Consider the following 23,570-nt stretch of genomic DNA (forward strand, 5'->3'; position numbering starts at 1 on the left):
AGCCAGAATCTCTTCTGTGGTCAGGGCATTGCTACTGTGATGCACAGGTTCTGTACCTGTGAAGTGTTTGGAGACCACAGCGTGTTTTGTGGCCTTGGTATGTCCTGGAGCTCTTGATTTTTCTTTTTCTGCACCATTTTTGGATTTTCGAGAACTTAATTTGGCCTCAGAAGATTTCATGGCCTCAGGGTGTGTTGTCGACTGGGGGTGTTGTATCACCGAGAGCTGTGTGACCTGTGATGAATGTTTTTCTTTCACAGGGGATTGTGCAGTCTGGTCTATGCATTTTGGGTCTCTAAAATAGTCTGTGTCTTCAAAGCATTTTTTCTTCCGGTGGTGTTTTCTGAGATCAGACCATTTTGTGGTTTTTGAGACTTCCAAATTTTGTGGTTGCACATCTCGAGAAGGATATGTAGTGTTGCTGAGCTTTTCCTCTCTCTGTTGCATCAAAGGTTGAGGTTTTGTGAGCTGACTGTTTGTAGCCATACACAGTCCAGAAATGCAACTGCTTCTTGGACCTTCATTAAAGCACAGAGTCTTGTTGCTTTTCTTTTTGAGGTACACAGCATTCCACGACCCCTCTGTTCTCCTTTTATGCTGACGTTCCTCAAGTTTATCAAAGGCCTTTATCAAGCGTTCCACTGCATGTGGGTGGTGCAGCTGTGGAAGCTCCTGCTCTACGGATGGTGAGTCCTCCAAGCAACTCTCAGTTTTCTCGCTTTTTCTCAGTGTAATAACCTCATCCCCGTAATGGATTTCGGTAGTTGAGGAGCAAGAGCTCGGCAGTTGTGGAGAGTTGGAAGATTCTGACTGAGTTATTTCCTGCACTGCACTGCCAATCGATTCATCTTCCGAAGTCACTGTGTTGTTCCAACGAGGCTCGGTCTGCTCCTGTGGAGAAAACAAAAAGTTGATGTTTTATAAAAACAAAAACTCGGTGTTGAATCATTAATTTTCTTACATTGTTCTTTTCATTGAAAATTAAAATGTCAAACCCGTTTTCAAAGAAAGAGGTTATGGAAAGACGATTTGTTAGACAATTTGTTAGACATTTGTTAGACGGAAAGACAAAAAAAGCAAGTGTAAAAAAATGTAATTTAATACAGATTAAAACCATAACTAATGAAGATTTCAAATCTTAGACTTCCACCAGTTGCACAGAGGAGCATACGGTATGTGAAGTGACATCAATCATCAAAAGTTTTCTGCTTTGTGCAAGGATGTCAGAGAATTGGTCAGAAGTATGGAGGCAAGAACTAATTTATTCTTGGATTTTTGGTCATGAGTAATAATTTTAAATCTACAACATGGGCGTACTGGGAGCCAATGAAGTGTCTTGATTATTGGAGTGACATGATAAATCTTACCAATTTGAACAAGGAGCTTCATTACTTCCATACTGAGCACAAGTTTTAAGGAATTGACAATGTGAGTATCAGGAAATTAGCCTACAGTGAGTAACAGTAATCCAAGCATAACATTTTCAGAGCATGAACCAAAGTTTCCAGTCAACTGTCTCACCGACTGATTTTACGCATGAGTGGATTTTGGCAATCAAGTGCAGATTTACATAAAGAGCTTTTGGTATGCAGAGCAAAAAGGGGAAGTGCTTGCTCCGTAAGGGCACCGAGTATTCAAATAGTATCAGCAGAAAGCAACATTTTGGCGATCCCTTCACTATAATGGGATTTCCTTTGACCATGCTGACCCAAATACACCTGATATTGGAAGCTAAGCAAGCTTGAGCCCATTTAGTAACTGGATCGGAGACCGTCTTGGCATTCGTGGATAGCACTATTTTGATCGGCGTCATGGAGGTGAGCGCATTGTCCTGAGGCCGGAGTACAGGTGTGAACATGATTGGAGAAGGTGGACTGAGTAGATATCACAACGGGGGCTCCCGAGTGCAGAAAAAAGTCTTGCTCATCATGGTTTAGGCTCATGGAAGAGCTAGGACACAACAGACCAGGACACAACATAACAAAGGGAACAGCAGGAGAAAGGGGAAACGCCAATAGCAGGGCGGTGGGAGAAGGTAGACAGAGGGACAAACGACGGATGCAGGCAACAAAGAGGGTTATGAGAAAATGCAAGGGGTGGGTGGACAAAATTTTGAGAAGGGTGGGGTTGGTTTAATGGGTCTAAAAAAGCTCATGGCTTTGGACGGCGAATGACCTGAAATGGTACTGCACTGCAATCTTCAAGACCGGGAGAAAAGTATGAGATTGAAGAATGTGAAGGTGGTTTCACAGGTGGATAAAGAGAAATAAATGAGTGGAGGAGAGCAGTGGTTTGTATTCAGGCAATTTCACTTGGAGGGGGTTACAGGTGGACCGTATATGTCCTTTGAAATGTGGCGTGCCCAAGAAAGATCGTGGCTGAGAGTGAGACCCAAGAGTTTGAGTGACTGAACCTCTTTGAGATGGTTGTTGAGAAAGTAGATGGGAGGGTTTGCCGAATGGTCGTTTCGGACACATGAGTGTATGGGATTTTTTTCAGGGTGGAAAGATATGTTCCAGTGTCTTATCAGTTTGTGATTTTTGTCAAGATCTGAGGAGAGGGAAAAGCCTCCAATGACTTTGAAAGTAGAGTTGTCCCTCAAGTGTATATGAGCCAGGTAGTGCGCTGCCTGTCTGTCAGAAGGATGAGGGATGTCATGGTGGAGAGTGGAGGATAAAAAGGATTTTCCAGAGTCAGTGAGATCATTATGAATATAAGGAATTGGATGGGGCCTGGAAAACTGCCTTGGGGTACTATAGCCTTGACAGGGAGAGTAGAAGAAAGGGTTATGTTGAGAGCCACACATAGGCTCCAAGAGTGGAGGAAGTCAGTCACCCAAGAGTGGAGTTGGCCTTGGATTCCATTGGCAGAGAGTTTGGAGAGAAAGTCAGGCTGCAAAACTGTATTGAAAGCTGGAGATAGGCCCAGAGAGATGGCCCTGATCTCATGACTGATATTGAGGACCTCCATCCATTGTTGGGAGAGTCGAAGCAGCATGTTCAAGGTGGAGTGACCAGGTCTGAATCTGAATTGATGTTTGGAGATGAGGCTCTTGGAGAAATGGAATATTTGATGTCAACTGTGATGATGGATTCCATGTCCTTGCTGATGATTGGAAGTAAGCTAATTCGTCTGCATTTAAGTGGATCTGTTTTTGCAACTTTTTATTTCATGCTGTGATGTTGGCTTATTTTCAAGCAGAGGTAAGATTTTCTGAATCTGAATTCAGAGCTGAATCTGAATGAAGCAAAAAACCAACAAATTGCGAATATGCGAAGCACAGGGCTGCAAATGTAGAAGCAGGTCACATTTTATGAACCCCAAATTCATGGATTCTGCGAATAACGGGGTCTGACAGTATATAATGTCATGTATAACATGTATGTACATAATATGTCAACGATGTCACGTGTAATTTGTGTGTGTATAATATGTGTAATCTTCTTCTTCCTTCACGGTCACCATCATCCCACATTGTAGGGTCGGTTGGAACATGTGCAATATGTCACGCATTATATGTGTGTGCATAACATGTCCCTGGTCCTGAAGCATCCATCTTCACCCCAGCAAGAAACCACAACTCATGGCCCAAGTTTGTTTGTGTGTCTGTTATTGGTTATCTCCACATGGTGTGTGTGTGTGTGTGTGTGTGTGTGTGTGTGTGTGTGTGTGTGTGTGTGTGTGTGTGTGTGTGTGTGTGTGTGTGTGTGTGTGTGTGTGTGTGTGTGTGTGTGTGTGTGTGTGTGTGTGTGTGTGTGTGTGTGTGTGTGTGATCACACTATGTGCCTTTTAACATTTTTTGGACAACGACAATCAATCATTAAAGGAGGACAATATATTTATGTTACCATGAATACTTCTTCATTGTGGAAACATGGAGGATGCTGAATTGATGAGCTGCAAGTCGAGTTGATGTCGGAGTGGCCATCTTCTTTCACCAACACAATCTTGTGATCATTCTCTGCGTAATCTAAAGGAAAAAAAAAGTTTAATACATCGGGAGCAAGAGTGTTTTTACAAGATCACGATTGTTACCTCTGCCACCAAAGGTGTGCGGAGGTTATGTTTTCACCTCTGTCTGTTTGTCTGTGAACAGGACATCTCAAAATGTTGTGAACAGATTCAGACAACATGTGGTGGAGAGAGTGTGTGACAAGGATGAAATGATTACATTTTGGTGAAATGCGGATCCCAATATTAAAATATTTTTCGTGATTCTTCATCATTGAGAGATCGGGCCAAAAACGATATATAGCTTGATATCTCCAAAAAATAATGGACGTGTTTGGACGAAACTTATTGGACAGGTTGGGTGTGGGACAAGGACGAACAGTTTCGATTTTAGTGAAGATCGGAATCGAGATATGAGAATTTTTTTTAATTTTCAAAGTGATACTTCACCATTGAGACGGGGCCAAAAACGATTTATCGCATACTTAAAAAAAAGTTGTGGATGGATACAACTGAAATTTGGAGAGATTTGGAATGTGATAAGGACAAAATGATTAGATTTTGAAGATCTGCATCCAGATGTGAGAATTTTTTTTAATTTTTCAAGTGATTCTTCACCATTGAGAGAGGTCGGGCCAAAAACTATATATAGTATGATATTTCATAAAGTTGTGGATTTGTTATGACAAAACTGGTTGGATGAGTTGGTAAGGTGACAAAAACAAGCCAATTCGATTATGATTCAGGTCTGGATCCAGATCCGGCCTATAAGTTGGACAGAAAATGTAAACTGTTAATTTTCTTCCCCTTGTTCCCACTTCTTCATTTCACCCCTATACATATCCACGATATACATCTATACTTGTGTCTGTCGATCGCTTGGTTCATCCTGTTTTGTTTATTCACAGCGTCTTGTCTTCCCGACACATATCCACGAAATAACCCGCACAAAAAAACATAATTGTGTTAAAAACACAAACATGCACACAGGTGTCCATCTTCCACTTCTTATGTTTTTTTTTTGTGTACAATGTTGAGGCTTGTATGAGAGTTAACACACAGAACTTCCAAGGGGAGAAGGAGACAAGATGGGTGGGAGAGGGAAGTAAAAAACAGTGGGGAACAGAGACATGAGGAGATCTGTGGAAGGGAGAGGGATGGGGTGGGGTGGGGTACACAGGGTAAACAAGCTGGACACTACAGGGATTTTCAGGAAGGAAATCAGGGAACTTGAAGTAGGTGGGTTTGGGGTGGATTAGTGGGGTTAGAAAAGATCGTGGTTTTGGATTGGGGGAAAAAAGTGATAGTGGTGAACAGCTGTTTTGAGGACCTGGAGGGAAGAGTGGGATTGAAAAGTATATGGGAGGTTTTTTTTACAAAGGTGGGGACAAAGAGGATTCAAAGAGTGAAGGTGAGCAGTGATACTTGATTTTTGTAGTTTCACCAGAAGGGAGGTGCAAGCAGACCTTGAGCAATTTGCAGAAATATGGGGGGGACATATCTCAGACAAAGCGTGGAGGGGAGTGGGGGGGGGGCGAGGTCGGAGAGAAAACGGTAGAAGACAGAAAGACCACTCACCTGCCTGTGGTTGAGAGAGTGACATCCAAAGACTCAGCCTCATCTCGGGAGATACCAATGATCCTCAATGGCTTGGTTTCCATAGCGTGAAGCCGACAAAGATGAGAGGTGGGAGCACCAGCCCAGAGGGGAGAGCAGAACTCCATCAGGCTGCGAACAAAAGCTTTATGTGGTCAGGAGCTCAGGTGGGCCGAGGAAGGACTTTGCACTACGGAGGATGCCCAGTCGGCATTTGGAGGCCAGCTGGGAAATGTGGCTTTGCCATGAAAAATCATGACAGATAATGAGACCCAGAAGCTTGAATGAAAGGACTTCTTCAAGAGGATTGTTGAGAAAGTAGATTTGGGGTGGGGGGGGTCCAGACAGTCAATTCGGAGAGACAGTGAGAGTGTGAGATTTGTCAGGATTGAAAGACATGTTCCATATGTTGGACCAGCTTGTGATTTTATCCAGATCTGCAGAGAGTGAAGAGGCTGCTGCTGCTTGCTGATCTGAGGGATGGCAAATGGTATGGCAGTGTGTGGAGTCATCACCAAAGAGATAAAAAGGATTTTGCAGAGTCAGAGAGATCATTGATGGAAACCAGAAAAAGAACAGGGCCCAGAACACGGCTTTGAGGAACTGCAGCCGAGACAGGAAGAGGGGATGAGAACTCCATTGAGGACCATACGTTGGCTGCGAACGGGAGAGGAAGTCTGTGAGCCATGAGTTTGACCCTGTGGTGGAATCCCATCGGAAGTAGATGGTATGTCCTTGGATACCATCGGAAGAGTGTTTGAATGCGATTGGAGATGAATCAGATGAAGCGATTGGAGTGGAGGAAAAACAGCAGTTGTTTTCAGGGAAATTGATCAAAATCAGATCCAGAAGTGATGGAGTTCTGTCGGTTGAGATCCAGGTCAGGAAGTGGACAGATTGTGTCAGTCCCAATGAGTCAAAGAAGTCTTTTTCTGAAGTGCCATGGCAGGTGAGAGAGGTACCCACACCCCGACAACTGGCGTGATGACAGTTGAAGTCACCATGCATGAAGAAGAGAGAGTTGGGATGAGATGATAGATGTTGGTCCATGTTTTCAGAGAGTGAGATGTAAATGGAGTCATGACTGTTTGGTGGACGGTACAACACACATATAAACATGAGGTGGGAGTGGAGCAGGAAGCCGGAGCCAGAGTTATTTCTGTGGTTGTGGGGAAGAGAGGGCAGTGCATTGAGTGAGGAATAGAGTTTTTGAGAAAGAGAGCAACTCTGCCACCAGGACGTGGCTCAGGTCTGTCATTTTTGAGGAGGGAGTAATCAGGGAGAGATACGAGGGAGTCAGAGAAATCTAGAAGGAGGAAAGTTTCTGTTTTGCAGATTATGTCTGGTTTGTCAGTGGCAACCTGTATAGAAAGATCTGAAAGGTTTGAGCGAAGGCCTCGGATGCTTGAGGTCCACATTGTTAAGTGTTAAGGAAAAGGGAGGGGAGGAACTTTTTGGTGCAAGGGAGTGGAGGTGATGGTTGACCGCGCTCATTGCGTGAATTTTTACAGGTCGTGCGTTACATGTTGTCGAGTCTGAGTCGTCGTGCTATGAGTCGTGAGCAGAGAGCCAATCTGAAGTTTCTTGCCAAGCTTGGCAAAACACCTTCTGAATCCTTTGCAATGCTGCAGCAAGTCTAAAGGGGAAGAAACGATGTCACGTACACATGCATTTGAATGGTACAAGAGGTTCAAAGAGCAACGGGAGGATATTGAAGATGATCCACGGTCTGGAAGACCTTCAACGAGCAGAACAGCAGGCAACATCGAGCGTGTGATGCAGGTGATGCGTGCAGATCGTTGACTCGCAGTGCAGATGATTGCCGAGGAACTTTCTATCAATAAGGACACTGTCTGGAGCATCATCACTGAAAATCTCAAAATGTGCAAGGTGTGGGCAAAGATGGTCCCCAAGCTGTTGTCCGAGGACCGGCAACAGCAAAGAGTCACTGTCTGTCAAGACATTATCGAGCGCCTCGAGGACGATCCAGACCTGCTTGGGAGAGACATTACTGGCGATGAATCGTGGATATTCGAACACGATCCCAAGACCAAACGGCAGAGTCGTCAGTGGGAAAGTCCATCATCACCAAGATCAAAGAAAGCAAGGATGTCGAAGTCAAAGGTCATTGTGATGCTCATCCCGTTTTTTGACATCAAGGGCATCATCCACTTTGAGTTTCCACCACAGGGTCAAACAGTGAATCAATACGTGCACAAGGGGATCCTCCGGCGCCTCATGAGATCAGTCCGGGACAAGAGGGGGATCTGTGGGAGAACAACGGCTGGGTGCTCCACCATGACAACGCCCCTGCTCACAGTGCCCTGAGCATCTGACAGTTTCTGGCGGAGAGGAACGTGCCAACTCTGGAGCAACCCCCTTATTCGCCAGACGTGGCCCCTTGTGATTTTTTCCAATTCCCCAAGCTGAAGGGGGTGATCAAGGGGACCCGATTTCCTGATGTGGAGGCCATCAAAAGGGCCGTGACGACGGAGCTCCAGACGATTTCAGAAGAAGCCTTCTGGGGGTGCATCGAAGCATGGAAGAAGAGGATGGACAAATGTGTGACTGTCAGGAAACTATTTTGAAAGGGACAAGCTGTGATTTCAATATATTTTTTGGAATAAAATTTCTGTGAAGTTGGTCTCGTTACCTTTGAGACGGACCTCGCATGTATGTATGTATGTATGTATATATATATATATATATATATATATATATATATATATATATATATATATATATATATATATATATATATATATATATATATATATATATATATATATATACAGTATATATCTTGATTTGATTGAGAGACGCTGACGCCTCATCTCACCACTTTCACCATCTGTACCCTGCTGCAGCAACTCTACGTGTCAGCGTCCTGCAACCATCACCAGCTTTGTGACTTGCTCAAACCCTCACTTGCCCCTTTGATATTTGTGCGAGAGTCCAGTATTTTGCACGATGAGGGGGATAGGCAGTATTCTTCATTGTACATAAGATTGTGCGTTTCCTCATCGACACTCATGTCTGTCAATCGCTTGGTTCATTTTGTGTATTTATTTGCAGCATCTTGTCTTTCCTTATCCCCAAATTATTTTTCAATAAACGCCATTTTCATTTTAAGGAATGTCTTCCCATCTTTAGTATTCCGCATGTTCCACCACCAATTTCGACTTGGGGCGATCCTTGCAGTTTTGTGAATGGTAAAGAGCAATTAATTGAACACAGTGTGAATTTGGTAAATTGGTGATCTTCAGGAATCGGAAAAGATGCTGGCGCGATGAGTTACGTTTGAACCATTGACGTGACATTGTTATTGTTGTTTTCATTTTGTGTTTGTGAGATCAATTCATGCTCCATTCAAGGAGCTTTAACTTACCACAGCTGTCAATGGTATGACTCGTCTTCGAAAGTTGCTCCAAATTATGTCTCGTCTATAAAACAAAAATCATGAGCAAAGTAAAAAAAAAACAAAAAAAAAAACGTTCACTTGCACAGGGAGCCTTGTTTCATGGACTCTGTCCAATTTCACACAGCAGGTAAATAAATGTGAGTACAAGCATGACATGAACAAATTGATTTTTCCTTGTTTATAAATTCCATGATATCCTTACTTGAGTAAATGTGTTGGTGGCTTGTGCCACAATGAAATTGCATGCATGGATGTGTCTGTGTGTGTGTAATGCTTGATGTGTGTGATGTGTGATGCAACTCATCACCTTTCCACCAATAATCACATCACTGCTAAATATTATGAATAATCAATAAACAGTTTAGGATTACATTTCTTGGAAAGTCACCATTACGCCTCAGAGAATCAAAAGAGAGTTAACTTAAATGTCATTTGAAATGGCAATATATGGATCACCAGTTTCGATCACTTTCTTCCCCAATAAGGATAAACACAAAACTAAATGAAAACACCACTGCTCAAAGGATTGGCACCTCCTTTGTTACCTTATCAAATTTTCAAAGTGATCTCCACACATGGGTGCATTTCAGGAGATGGAACGGAAACTTTCCAGGCAGCAAATATTCAGCTCCTGTGTGTGTCTGTGTTTACACGATATGCCTTTTAACATTTTTTGGACACCGACAATCAATCATTAAAGGGGCTGAATATATTTATGTTACCATGAATACTTCTTCATTGTGGAAACATGGAGGATGCTGCATTGTTGAGCTGCAAGTCGAGCTGATGTCGGAGTGGACATCTTCTTTTACAAACTCAATGTTATCATTCCGTGAGTCATCTGAAGGAAAAAAAGTTTTATATGTAGAGAGCAAGAGTGCTTTTACAAGACCATGATTGTTCCCTCCTCCACCAAAGGTGGGTGGAGGTTATGTTTTCACCTCTGTCTGTTTGTCTGTGAACAGGACATCTCAAAATGTTGTGAATGGATTCAGACAAAATCTGGTGGAGAGGGTGTGTGACAAACAATGAAATGATTACATTTTGGTGAAGATCCGGATCCGGATATTGAAATATTCTAAGTGATTCTTCACCATTGCGAGATTGGGCCAAAAACGATATGTCGCGTGATATCTCAAAAAAATTTATGGAAGGATGTGGACGAAACTTGGTGGACAGGTTGGGTGTGGGACAAGGACAAATCGTTTTGATTTTAGTGAAGATCCAAATCGAGATGTGAGAATTGTTTAATTGTCAAAGTGATCCTTCACCATTGAGAGATGGGGTCAAATACAATTTATAGCATGATACTTCAAAAAATTTGTGGATGAGTTATGACAAAACTGGGTGGATGAATTGGTTAGTTGACAAGAACAAGCCAATTATATTTTGGTTTGGGTCCAGATCCAGATCCGTCCTATCAATGGATACAAAGCATAAACTGTTCAGTCTGGCAGGGGTATGCACTCTCCTGAGTGCCGTTCTAGTTCTTGATTGATCGTGATAACCTTTCCACTTCCAAGACCTATCATGAAAGGACATGAACTAAATCAAGTGTGCAGAACTGGAACAATGTTTGGCATATCTCGTGCTTTGTTCTTTGTCATAACGAAAATTTATTTAAATTATATAAATGGATATTCAACTGAAAGAGAAAAGTTTAGAAAACATGCTTTTAGTCCGATATTCTGTTTTCTCTCCTCTGTGTGAAGATGCACATCCCTCTTCCTCAGGCTTTTTTTCTGAAACTTTGGATACCACATCAAATTGGTTTTTGCTGTCCAGCTTTTCATGACCTTTGCCACCGAAGATGGACTGTGGTTATGATTTCACCCCATCTGTCTGTCTTTGTCTGGAAACAGGGTATCTCAAAAAATTATGGATGGATACGACCGAAATTTGGTGGAGAGATTGGGTGTGTTATAAGGACGAAACGATTAGATTTTGAAGATCTGCATCCGGATGCGAGAATTTTATTTTTATTTTTTCAAGTGATTCTTCACCATTGAGAGAGGTAGGGCCAAAAACTATATATAGTATGATATTTGATAAAGTTGTGGATTTATTATGACAAAACAAGTTGGATGAGTTGGTAAGGTGACAAAAACAAGCCAATTCGATTTTGATTCAGGTCCGGATCCAGATCTGGCCTATCAATTGGATAGAAAATGTAAACTTCATTTTCTTCCCCTTGTTCCCAGTTCTTTATCTCACCCCTATACATATCCACAAAATACATCGATACTTGTGTCTGTTGATCGCTTGGTTCATCCTGTTTATTTATTCGCAGCGCCTTGTTTTCCCTTGTCTCCATATTATTTTTCAAAAAACGCCATTTTAATTATAAGGAATGTCTTCCCGCCTTTAGTCTTCCGCATGTTCCACCACCAATTTCGGCTTGGGGCGATCCTTGGAGTTTTGTAAATGGTAAAGAGCAATTAGTTGAACAGAGTGTGAATTTGGTAAATTTGGTAAGAAATGATTTACGTTTGACCCATTGATGTGACATTGTTATTGTTGTTATCATTTTGTGTTTGTGAGATCAATTCATGCACATTCAAGGAGCTTTAACTTACCACAGCTGTCAATGGTCTGGGTCGTCTTCGAAAGTTGCTCCAAATTATGTCTCATCTATAAAACAAAAATCATGAGCAAAGTTAAAAAAAAACCCCATCACTTGCACAGGGAGCCTTGTTTCATGGACTCTGTCCAATTTCACACAGAAGGTAAATAAATGTGAGTACAAGCATGACACAAATAAATTGATTTTTCCTTGTTTATAAATTCCATTATATCCTTACTTGAGTAAAGGTGTTGGTGGCTTGTGCCACAATGAAATTGCATGCGTGCATGTGTCTGTGTGTGTGTAATACTTGATGTGTGTGATGTGTGATGCAACTCATCACCTTTCCACCAATAATCACATCACTGCTAAATATTATCAATGAACAGTTTAGGATTACATTTCTTGGAAAGTCACCATTACCCCTCATACAATCAAAAGAAAGTTACTTTAAATGTCATTTGAAATGGCAATATGTAGATCCGAAAACTGGAATTTTGAAGTGATTCTTCACCATTGAAAGACAAGGCCAAAAACGATACAGAGCATGATATCTCCCCACCTCCTTCAAATTCCCTGCTTTCCTTCCTGAAATTCCCTGTGGTGTCCATCTTGTTTACCCCATGTTCCTCAACCCATCCCTCACACTTCCACAGATCTAATATCGCCGTTCCACACTATTCTGTTTCCTCTCCCACCCCTCTTGTCTCCTGCTCCCTTTGTTGTACATTCTGCGTGTTAGCACAATGCATATCTCCACAATGCATTTGTTGGTTTCAAATCTCATTAAAAATTGATCTGATAATATATTTTAGCATCTACCACTCGATTGAGGCGACACAAAATGATTAACTGCATTCCTTGTAGTGCGATACAAACTACCACTCCGACACCATGTTACGATTTCAGTTCTTGTAAGGGGATTGCTGGCTAATGTTTCCGGAATTTGATGGTTGCCTCAAAACCAAAGTGCTGCAGTAAACATAAAGATCTTCCTGATATATTGCATGGATTCTGTCGGAATCACGCCTGCCACATAATGAGCGATTCAGTTCCACTTCAGCGGTACTGGAGTGATTGTTTGTTTTCTTTACTTCAGTGGCTGTTGAGTATTTTTCCAGAATTACGAGGATCAACCAGAACATCTGGATTTTCCAAATATTACAATCACAGGTCTGATATTTTCCATTATTATAACTGGTGGGGACCATTACACTTTTGCATACATACTCAAAGGGCTAATCTTATGACGTTCATCACAAAATATTACAGCACATGATTTTAAAAGGGGGCAGTCAACATTTTGTCCCACCATCAATGACACACTACGTAACTCGTACCACGTGCTCAACATGCACCAGAATCGTGCTTTTGACAGATTAAACTATTGTTTGCCTGTATTTTTAAGCAAAAAGTTAAAAACCTTACCATATCCAAGTTGTTTTGAATAATATACGCTGCTGCAAAGCAGTTTGAGATCATGCTGAGGAGAACAAGTTCACTGCACAGCCGTGTTGGAATTGATGTAGTTTCTGGAAACAACAAAAAGAATGTTAAAATATTGCACGTAAACTTATTGCATGATCACTGTGATAACACGTGCAAGGTGTTTCAGGAAAATTCATTGCAATTTGCTCACATCACACATGAAATGCTTTCAGTCAAAGAAATAGGATCTGCTTTCATATTGTCAACAAATCTTTGGAGTTCATTCATTCAGAGGTCTGTGCCATGTTTAGTTGAATTAAGGCATCTCTAGTTCACAGGAAGGCTTTCTTTTGTGTTGGAACGCATTTTGGGATGCGAGTCAGTAACGAGTCCGACTCGTACAGAGCATTATTTTGGGGATGCACAACTAGAGGACCGGTAATAACTCACCGAATACTAATCGAAAGATACTGTGGAATATTTAACATCCAGCAGTGAATGCTAACAGATAAGTCCCGAGTTTAACATCCATCCAAGGGGCAGAGCACGTTGTGATACGACAACCTGCCTGTGAAGCATCATTCTCACAGGTTATGGTCGGGTCGGGAATCAAACCCTGGCGAGACAGCTCATAGGGTTTGTGCTAACTCCACACCATGTGATATGCCAAGGCTTGAGTGCTGTAGACAATTCTTCCACTTTCATCAAACCCTCGTTTATTTTACTGTATTCTTCAGAACCAACATTTTTGAAAGCAAAATATCTTTCTGAACAAGGCTGATTTTTCTTTACAAGAGCATTAAATACATTTCAAAATTGCAAACCACATGGTATGAGAAACATGTTTGAAGTTTTCTCAAAAAAGAGATCAAGGAATATTTGATTAAAATGTGCAACATGTATTCAAATTAAGAGATGAAGGATATCAGAAGAAGAAGAAGGAAAAAATGAATTCAACATGAAAGATTACTTACGTTGATGCAAGTGAAAAATACAAACATCTTCAGGAGGGGACTGTTGAAAGAGACAGAATTAAATTTTACAGTAAGAAGTTTTTACTCCAACTTAAAATATCTAAAAACAAAAAATAACTTTAAATCACATTAATTCATTCCCAACAAACATCAGGTGAGGGCTGATTGGCTGTGACTCAATGCTGAGTTGCAACTGCAGGTTCAATAAACACAAATATCACAACAAGCAAAAAAATGGCAAATAGGATTTTGGGTTACATTAGTGGAGGTGTTATGCACAAGTCTGAAGATTTTGTGACATTGCATAAAAGTGCCACATTTAGAATATTGCGCTCAGTATCATTTTTTTGCCCCACCCCTTGGGGAAGGATCAAAAATCAAATACCAAAAAATGCAATTACGGGGACATTTGTTAAAAAAAATTGTTGATGCAATCAACATTGGGGAACACATGAAATATGTAACAATTGTTTTTGGATTTGACCACCGGTTCATTCCCCAGGGAGTGGGGACTTGGTTTCACAGGGGTCAAAAGAGAAGATTTTTTAAACTCAAAATTTGACATTGGGTCATTCCTGGTGGAACGTTTTGCCATATATAAACTTTGCTTCAGGTGGGAATCATGGGGATTTCTGATGGCGTGTCATCGACTTTGCTCTCCTTTGAAAATATTTTTATTGCAGTACTTATTGAAGTTAAACAGCAGCTTCCATAATCATTTTAAAGGAAGGTGTGATGACATAGGTACCATAAATTGAAGGAGAAGCATCAATGAAAATCAATACGATACCTTGTACTCCACAATTGAACTCGACTTCATGATCTTCAGGAATCCCTTGTAACTCTCCTCCATTTTTCCAATTTTATTGCACTGAGGAATTCCAGGTGAAGCTGAGGATCCTGTGACCACCTCCTTTTTTTTAGGAGGGGACTGTTGAAAGAGACAGAATTAAATTTTACAGTAAGAAGTTTTTACTCCAACTTAAAATATCTAAAAACAAAAAATAACTTTAAATTACATTAATTCATTCCCAACAAACATCAGGTGAGGGGTGATTGGCTGTGACTCAATGCTGAGTTGCAACTGCAGGTTCAATAAACACAAATATCACAACAAGCAAAAAAATGGCAAATAGGATTTTGGGTTACATTAGTGGAGGTGTTATGCACAAGTCTGAAGATTTTGTGACATTGGATAAAAGTGCCACATTTAGAATATTGCGCTCAGTATCATTTTTTTGCCCCACCCCTTGGGGAAGGGTCAAATACCAAAAAATGCAAATACGGGGACATTTGTTCAAAAAAAATTGTTGATGCAATCAACATTGGGGTACACATGAAATATGTAACAATTATTTTTGGATTTGACCACCAGTTCATTCCCCAGGGAGTGGGGACTTGGTGTCACAGGGGTCAAAAGAGAAGATTTTTTTAAACTCAAAATTTGACATTGGGTCATTCCTGGTGGAACGTTTTGCCATATTTAAACTTTGCTTCAGGTGGGAATCATGGGGATTTCCGATGGTGTGTCATCGACTTTGCTCTCCTTTGAAAATATTTTTATTGTAGTACAGTACTTGTTAAAGTTAAACAGCTGCTTCCATAATCATTTTAAAGGAAGGTGTGATGACATAGGTACCATAAATGAAGGAGAAGCATCAAAGAAAACCAATACGATACCTTGTACTCCACAGTTGAACTCGACTTCATGATCTTCAGGAATCTCATGCAACTCTCCTCCATTTTTCCAATTTTATTGCACTGAGGAATTCCAGGTGAAGCTGAGGATCCTGTGACCACCTCCTTTTTAGGTTCAAAGGAGAAATCCACCAGATCCACTTCTGGTGGATCCACCTCCACAATCCTACTTCTGGTGTCTTTGGACAAATAAGTCATGCTGTTTCCTGCATTGAGACACACAGCATTGCATTAACCCACTGCCTTATTTTCTGCTCATGTTCCACAGCTTTATTGAAGGCTTCCATCATGATCTGAATTCAATTGATATGGCATAGTGGAGAATCCATCGTTTCTAGGGAGGATGTAGCCTCCATATTGTCCCAAATGGGATCCTTGGTTTGTAGTTTTGATACCTTCATGCCTATCTTCACGTGTGCAATTTCAAAATGATGATTCCCTCCTGGGTTTACAAAAGAGGATGATTTGATCGAGAGATGCAAAGACGTCATCCCACCACTATCACCATCACCATCCAACCACAACAGCCCTGTGTGCCCTGTATGTGCATCCTGCAGCTAGCACCAGCCTCGTGACATGCTCAATCACTTGCTTGCCCCATTTGTTCTTTGTGTGAAGGTCCAGTATTTGGCAGCATTCGGGGTGAGGCCGTTTTCCTCATTGTGCATAAGATTGCATGTTTCCTCATCCATATGGGGGTGGGGGAGCATGGAGGGGTGGGGGGAGCGAGGAGGGGTGGTGGAGCGAGGAGGGGTGTGGATGCGAGGAGGGGTGGAGGGAGCATGAGGAGGGGTGGAAGAAGGGAAGGCAGCGAGAGGTGAGAGGAAGGGAAGGCAGATGTGTGGTGGAGCATTAATTTCAATTTATACTGTCTCAACAAAATGCTTCTGCACAGAATAATAGCGAAGAAGGAAAGAAAATAATTTCTGAAATCCAATTTTCCACCGGTCATGCTAAAAATACCGCCCAGAGACAAACACCACCCCGACATGTCCGGAGATAAACGCAGTCCGGAAACAAACACTGCCCAGAGACAAACACCATTGAGACCTGTTTGGAAACAAACACTGTCCAGAGACAAACAACCACTGTCTGGAGATAAACAAACTGTCTGGAGACAAACTCAATCTGGACACGTCTGGAGACGAACACCGCCTGGATGTGTTCGGAGCTAAGCTGTCCAGAGACAAACACTGCCTTGACATGTCTGGAGACAAACACCGTCCCAACACATCCAGAGAGAGCGAGAGAGAGAGAGAGAGAGAGAGAGAGAGAGAGAGAGAGAGAGAGAGAGAGAGAGAGAGAGAGAGAGAGAGAGAGAGAGAGAGAGAGAGAGAGAGAGAGAGAGAGATAGATATATATATATATATATATATATATATATATATATATATATATATATATATATATATATAAATGTTGTGCTTTATGAACACACACACACACACACACACACACACACACACACACACACACACACACACACACACACACAATTTATCTACAAAAGAGTTGCTGTTTAACGTAGAAAACCCCTGGAGACATTGCAAAGTATAATTCCCCATGAAATTAAACTTTCATAATCACACACACACACACACACACACACACACACACACACACACACACACACACACACACACACACACACACACACACACACACACACACACACACACACACACACACACACACACACATTTATGCGTACAGATAAACCCCATTTCCATTTTAAGGAACGTCTTCCAATCTTTTGCCTCACGTACGTACCACCACCAGTTTTGGCTTGGATTGGGGCGATCCTTGGTGTTTTGGAAATGGTAAAAAAAAAATAATTGAGTGGAGTGTGAAATTGGTAAACTTGGCGATCCTCAGGATTCGCAAAAGTTCCTGGCGTGACGAATGGCCGTTCATCAGACCCTTCGATGTAATATTATTATTGTTATTATCATTGTTTTATTTTCATGTTTGTGAGTCCAATTAATACTCCATTGCAGGAACTTTAACTTACCACAGCTGTCAGTGGTCCTCATCCAGTTTGAAAATTGCTGCAGTTTATGTCTTATCTGTAAAACAAAAATCAAGAGTAAAAAATATATTAAAACCCAAGTTAATAAACAAGGAGGCATGATACTTTTGACTTCTCTCCAATTTCACACAACTTCTAAATAAAGGTGAGTACAAGATTGCCACGAAAGGGATTTTTACTTCTTTATAAATTCCATTAGCTTTGGAGACATTCTATTGATGACCCTCGCCAAAGGAGAGGATATTGCATTTGGATCTGTTTGTGTGTTTGTTACTTGCGAAATTTAAGATTCTCAAAGTTAGTGCATGGACCCACAAAAGTATTCACATGATGATGCCACCTGAGCTTATTTCATGGTGCTTTCAAATCAAACATAATATTTGAGTCTTCACAAATGACTCCAAAGTGATACAAAGCTGTTTGTGATTTTATTTTGTGATAGTGTTCGGTTTATAAAGTGATTTTGTGATCAAAAGTCGAAATCTTCTTCTTCTTGCTTGCTTCGCCGTGACATCACACTCGGGAGTTGACTGCCATATCCGTATTGTCTACAGGTTACATCGCGGTACAATTTAACTCAAACGATACAATTTAATTTCGATTTTCCACAAATATGCTGAGTTGAAGCATCCTTGGTGCTTGTTGCAATACAAACGTAAGTTTGCCAGAAATTGGACGAGGTTTGTTCGAAATACCCGAGTGTGAATCGGGCCGACAAAATGTTCACTTTTCTGCTCGGAACATTTTACAGAGAACTGTTATGAATCGACAGAAAAGGTTATATCTTGTGGTTATCCGCCATAATTGAGAGAGGAAGCCATCCCCACTATTAAGCGGAAGAAACAGCTGTCGCTCCAAACTGTAACACCATCTCTACCCAGTTACCAGCATATGTTTCCGGGTGACCACTTCCCTCTCCACCCTCCCCCCACAATCTCCCATCAACCCCACAATGCCCACCACCACCCCACACCTCCTCCCTCCACCATCCCCAACACAATCCCCCATCAACCATCACCTGAACAATACCCACCATGACCCCACACCCCACCTCCACCAGAGCACCACTCCCGCCTCCACTGGGCTGGGACAGACAGCACAACACAGTATGGACATGGACATGACACGGCTGGACCACAGACACAAATGGCATCCCGGTAAAGTATAAAATGGGACAATCCAGTAACACACAGGACACCTGGCCAGTCTGCGACGGTGAAACGACGCATTTGTCGCGCATTTTGTCGGCGGTGTCGAGTGCGCCTGGGCGGTGTCAGTACTGTGTCGTGCCGTGACCGTGCCGTGTTTCTGCTGGAGTAACATAACCGATTTATGAATGAATAAAAAATTCCCTCATAAATCATTGATTCAACGGAAAAACCAAACCTCGCAATTTGGAGTGAACATGTGACCGGCTTTTTCATCTTCACAAACACCTCCATTGTCACCGTCTTTGACCGAATCGCTCGCATAAGGCTCGAAACAATAAGACTCCATAATTCCCCGTAAAGCATTTCCATCACTAATTTTGGCTCCAAGAGTTTCTTCAAAATTCCACTGATGAGTTTCAACACACTGAGAACCTTCAGAGTTGCTTATGTAATGATGGTGGAATTAGTTTCGGAATCCGAGCCAGAAATCCACGTTCTCAATGTAAGCCACCATTTGGATCAAATTGGGTTCAATGTCAAAAACACACGATGTCAAAGACGAAAATCGACCAAAAATTATATTCTGAACTGCACAGCATGATGTTTCTAAAAGTTGTGGTTGAGTGATAACAAAACTTGGTGGATGAGTCGGTTTGGTGACAAGAAAAGCCAAATCGATTTTGGTTCAGGTCCGGATCCAGATCCAGTCTCTCAGTGGGATACAAAACATAAACTGTTCAGCCTGGCGGAGGAATGCAGGCGACAGTTCCGTTCTTGTTACCCCTTTGAGTACAGTGAAATCCATCATCAGGACGTGGAAGACATATCATACCACCCAGACTCTACCCAGATCAGGTCGCCCATCCAATCTCAGCAGCTGGGGAAGCAGGAAAATGGTTCAGGATGCCACTGTAAATCCAACAATGGCTGAAAGATCTGCAAGGCTCTGTGTCCAGGATGGGGGTCAGTGCTCATCAATCAATATCCCGTTCCCTTCACAAGGCTGGCCTCTATGTACAGGTAGCAAGAAAGAAGCCATTACTGAAATAGATGCATCCAAAAGTTTGTGTGGAGTTCACAAAAAAAACAAAACATCTTACTGGCACTACAGGCATGTGAAGAAAAGTTCTGTGGTCAGACGAGACAAAAATTGGACTTTTTGGTCTAAATTCAAAGCATTGCATCTGGCACAAGCCAAACACTGCACATCTCCCAGTCAACACTATCCCTACTGTCAAGACTTTAAGATTGAAGTAGCAAGGCAACACTTGAAGATTGTTTGTTTCACAATCCTCATCAAACTTTACAGAACTCGAGCAATTTTCACGTGTGGAATGGGCAAAGATTTCACCATCTCACTGTACAAAGCTGGTCGAGACCAACCCAACAAGACTCGAAGCAGTCATTGCCACAAAAGGTGTTTCCACCAAGTACTGACCGAATGGGCTGAATACTTTTACAACCAGTGAATTTTAATTTGTACATGTTTTTTCAGGTATACTTAACATGTAACCTCCTTCAACTATGACAGTGTTTCGTTTGATGTCTTCAGTTATGAATGAAAAAATTAATTTGGAAAAATTGTTTCGACATCATTCGTAATTCATCTAAATGTGGCATTAATGGTCGGGGGTGAATACTTTTGCAGGCGCTGTATGTTGGTTTGTCTGATGTTTGTTTTTGTGTCAATCACCTTCAGGTCACATTTTTACTCTGATCTTCACGAAACTTAACCACCTGGTAGAGGTCATGACAATGTGGAAACCCATTGTTTTTGATGTCAACAGGTGAAAAGGTCAAGGGTACATAAATCGCCAATTTTCAACTGATTCACTGTATATCCATGTACAGTGTATACCGCACTGAATGTAAAACTGAAAAACACGGTTTGATGGTGAAACCTTGTCGAGGTGAAGTCTTGATTGACACCTGTGAGTATATCTATTTATTACATATTGTTTGAACGTGAGTTGGACCGCGAGTACATAAATTACTTACTTATGATTGGACCATGACCATCTATTAATTACTATTAATTACCATGTCAGTTCTTGTGATGGGATTGTTGGCTAATGTTTCTGGAATTTGATGGCTGCCTCAAAACCAAAGTACTGCAGTAAACATAAAGATCTTCCTGATATATTGCAAGGATTCTGTCGGAATCACTTCTGCTGCATAGTGAGCGATTCAGTTCCACCACAGTGGTATTGGAGTGATCTTTTGTGTTTTTTTTACTTCAGTGGCTGTTGAGTATTTTTGCCAGAATTACGAGGATCAACCAAAACATCTGGATTTTCCAAATATTACAATCACAGGTGTGATATTTTCCATTAGGTTCACTGGTGGGATCCATTATACTTTTGTGTACACACTCAAAGGGCTAATCTTGTGATGTTCATCACAAAATGTTGCAGCACATGATTTGAAAAGGGGGCAGGCAGCATTTTGTCCGACCATCAACGACACACTTCGTAACTCGTACCACGTGCTCACTATGCACCAGAATCGTGCTTTTGACAGATTAAACTATTGTTTGCCTGTATTTTTTAAGCATGATGAACAAAACCTTACCATATCCCAGTTGTTGTGAATAATATACACTGCTGAGAGAACAAAGCAGGTTGTGATCATGCTGATGAGAATATGTTCACTGTTCAGCCATGTTGGAATTGATGTACTTTCTGTAAACAACAACAAAAAGAATGTTAAATGATTGCATGATCACTGTGAGAACATGTACAAGGGGTTTCAGGAAAATTCATTGCAATTTGCTCACATCACACAGGAAATGCTTAGAGTTAAAATAAATAAAAATAGAATCTGTTTTCATCTTGTCAACAAATCTTTCCATTTCATTCACTCACAGGTCTGTGCCATTCACTCAGAGAACGCATTTTGGGATGCGAGTCAGTTTTGAGTCCGAGTCGTCCAGAGCATTCTTTTGGGGATGCACAACCAGAGTACGAGGAAAAACTCACTGAATCCTAATTAAAAGACATTACGGAATATTTAACATCTACCAGTGAATACGAGCAGACGGGGAGTGTAGGTGAAGAGCAATCAAGTCTTTCCACAGATTCTCAATGGGATTGAAGTCTGGGCTTTGGCCGAGCCACTCAAGGACTTGCACGTTCTTGTTCTGAAGCTATTTCAGTGTTGCTTTGGCTGTATGATTGGAGTTATTGTCCTGTTGGAACATAAATCTTCGCCGCAGTCTAAGTTACTGTATTTTGCACTCTGAAGCATGTTCTCCTCAAGGATTTGCCTGGATTTGGCTCCATTCATTGTTCCCTCCATCCTTACAAGTCTCCCAGTCCTTGCCACTGAAAAGCATCCCCATTGCAGGATGCTGCCAACTCCATGCTTCACGGTAGCGATGGTGTTTGATGGATGATGAGCTGTGCTCGGTTTCCGCCAGAAGTAACGTTTTGCATTCAGGCCAATGAGTTTAATTTTCATCTCATCAAACCACAGAATCTTTTGCCTCATGCTCTCAGCCTTTCATGGGCCTTTTTGCAAACTCCAGGTGTGCTGTCATGTGCCTTTTTCTCAAGAGTGGCCTTCGTCTGGCCACTCTCTCATAAAGCCTGGATTTGTGAAGTGCTGCAGAGGCTTGTCCTTCCGGCAGGTTCTCCCATCTCAGCCAAAGAGTCTGGAGTTCTGTCAGAGTGGTCATTGAGTTGTTGTTCACCTCCCTGACCAAGGTCCTTCTTGCCCAGTTGCTCAGTTTGGTCGGACGCCCAGCTGTCGGAAGAGTCTGGGTCTTTCCATATTCTTCCCATTTCTGAATGATGGAGCTCACTGTGCTCTTGGGAACCTTCAACACTCTAGAAATTGCTTTATCCCCTTCCCCATATCTATGCCTCCTGAAAATTCTATCTCGGAATTCTACGGACAGTTCCTTGAACTTCATGACAGAGTTTCTGCTCTGACATGCACTGTCAACTGTGGGACCTTCCATAGAAAGGTGTGTTTCTTTCTATATCATGTCCAATCAATTTAATTGGCCAAGGTGGGCTCCAATCAAGTTGTCGAGACATCTCCACGATGATCAAACGAAATTCGATGCACCTGAGCTCAATTTGGAGTGTCATAGCAAAGGCGTTGAACACTTGATGACACGACATTTCAGCTTTTCGTTTTTAATTAATTTGTAAGGATTTATAAAAACGTTTTCACTTTGTCATGTTGGGGTATTTTGTGTAGATCGGTGAGAAAACATTTAAATTTCATCAATTTGAAATTCAGGCTGTCACACAACAAAATGTGACAAAAATCGAGGGGTGTGAATACTTTCTGGAGGCACTGGAAAAAAAAATATATTCCAACATGAAAGATTACTTACCTTGATCCAAGATTAATTTCCAAGCATCTTCAGGAGAGGACTGTTGAAAACAGACATTATTAAATTTTACATTGTGAAGTTTTTACTCCAATTTAAAATATCTAAACACAAAAAATGACTTTAAATCACGTTAATTAATTCCCAACAAACATCAGGTGAGGGGTGTTTGGCTGTGACTCAACGCTGAGTTACAACTGCAGGTTCAATAAACACAAATATGACAAGCAAAAAAAATGGCAAATTGGATTTTGGGTTGTGTTAGTGGATGCATTATGCACAACTCTGAAGAATTAGTGACATTGAATAAAAGTGGAGTTATGCCACATTCCGGATATTAAGCTCATTTATTATCTCATTGTGAGAAGGATATAGCTCGAATGGAGAGGGTTCAAAGTATAGTAACCACAGATGCTG

At 41.5% G+C, this 23,570-nt stretch overlaps 1 protein-coding gene across 2 annotated transcripts in view; it reads right to left on the minus strand.

Annotated features, from left to right (window-relative positions):
- Positions 1 to 23,570, minus strand: part of LOC147019870 (uncharacterized) — a 60,737-nt gene that overhangs the window by 1,217 nt on the left and 35,950 nt on the right. For both annotated transcript variants that reach the window (XM_085894652.1, XM_085894651.1), the window contains 12 exons: positions 23,157 to 23,196; positions 21,383 to 21,492; positions 17,643 to 17,697; positions 15,614 to 15,837; positions 14,724 to 14,864; positions 13,934 to 13,973; positions 12,960 to 13,063; positions 11,545 to 11,599; positions 9,691 to 9,809; positions 8,936 to 8,990; positions 3,849 to 3,970; positions 1 to 891 (listed from right to left, as the gene is read on the minus strand). The exon at positions 1 to 891 is cut by the window's left edge and continues 1,217 nt beyond it. In XM_085894652.1, the coding sequence (XP_085750778.1) occupies positions 1 to 891; positions 3,849 to 3,970; positions 8,936 to 8,990; positions 9,691 to 9,809; positions 11,545 to 11,599; positions 12,960 to 13,063; positions 13,934 to 13,973; positions 14,724 to 14,864; positions 15,614 to 15,837; positions 17,643 to 17,697; positions 21,383 to 21,492; positions 23,157 to 23,196 (1,956 nt within the window). The remainder of the gene's footprint in view (positions 892 to 3,848; positions 3,971 to 8,935; positions 8,991 to 9,690; positions 9,810 to 11,544; positions 11,600 to 12,959; positions 13,064 to 13,933; positions 13,974 to 14,723; positions 14,865 to 15,613; positions 15,838 to 17,642; positions 17,698 to 21,382; positions 21,493 to 23,156; positions 23,197 to 23,570) is intronic.

This window comes from Eptatretus burgeri, chromosome 9 (genome assembly GCF_056783735.1).
Source record: "Eptatretus burgeri isolate ZD-2024b chromosome 9, Ebu_testis_v1, whole genome shotgun sequence".
Classification (NCBI taxonomy): domain Eukaryota; kingdom Metazoa; phylum Chordata; class Myxini; order Myxiniformes; family Myxinidae; genus Eptatretus; species Eptatretus burgeri.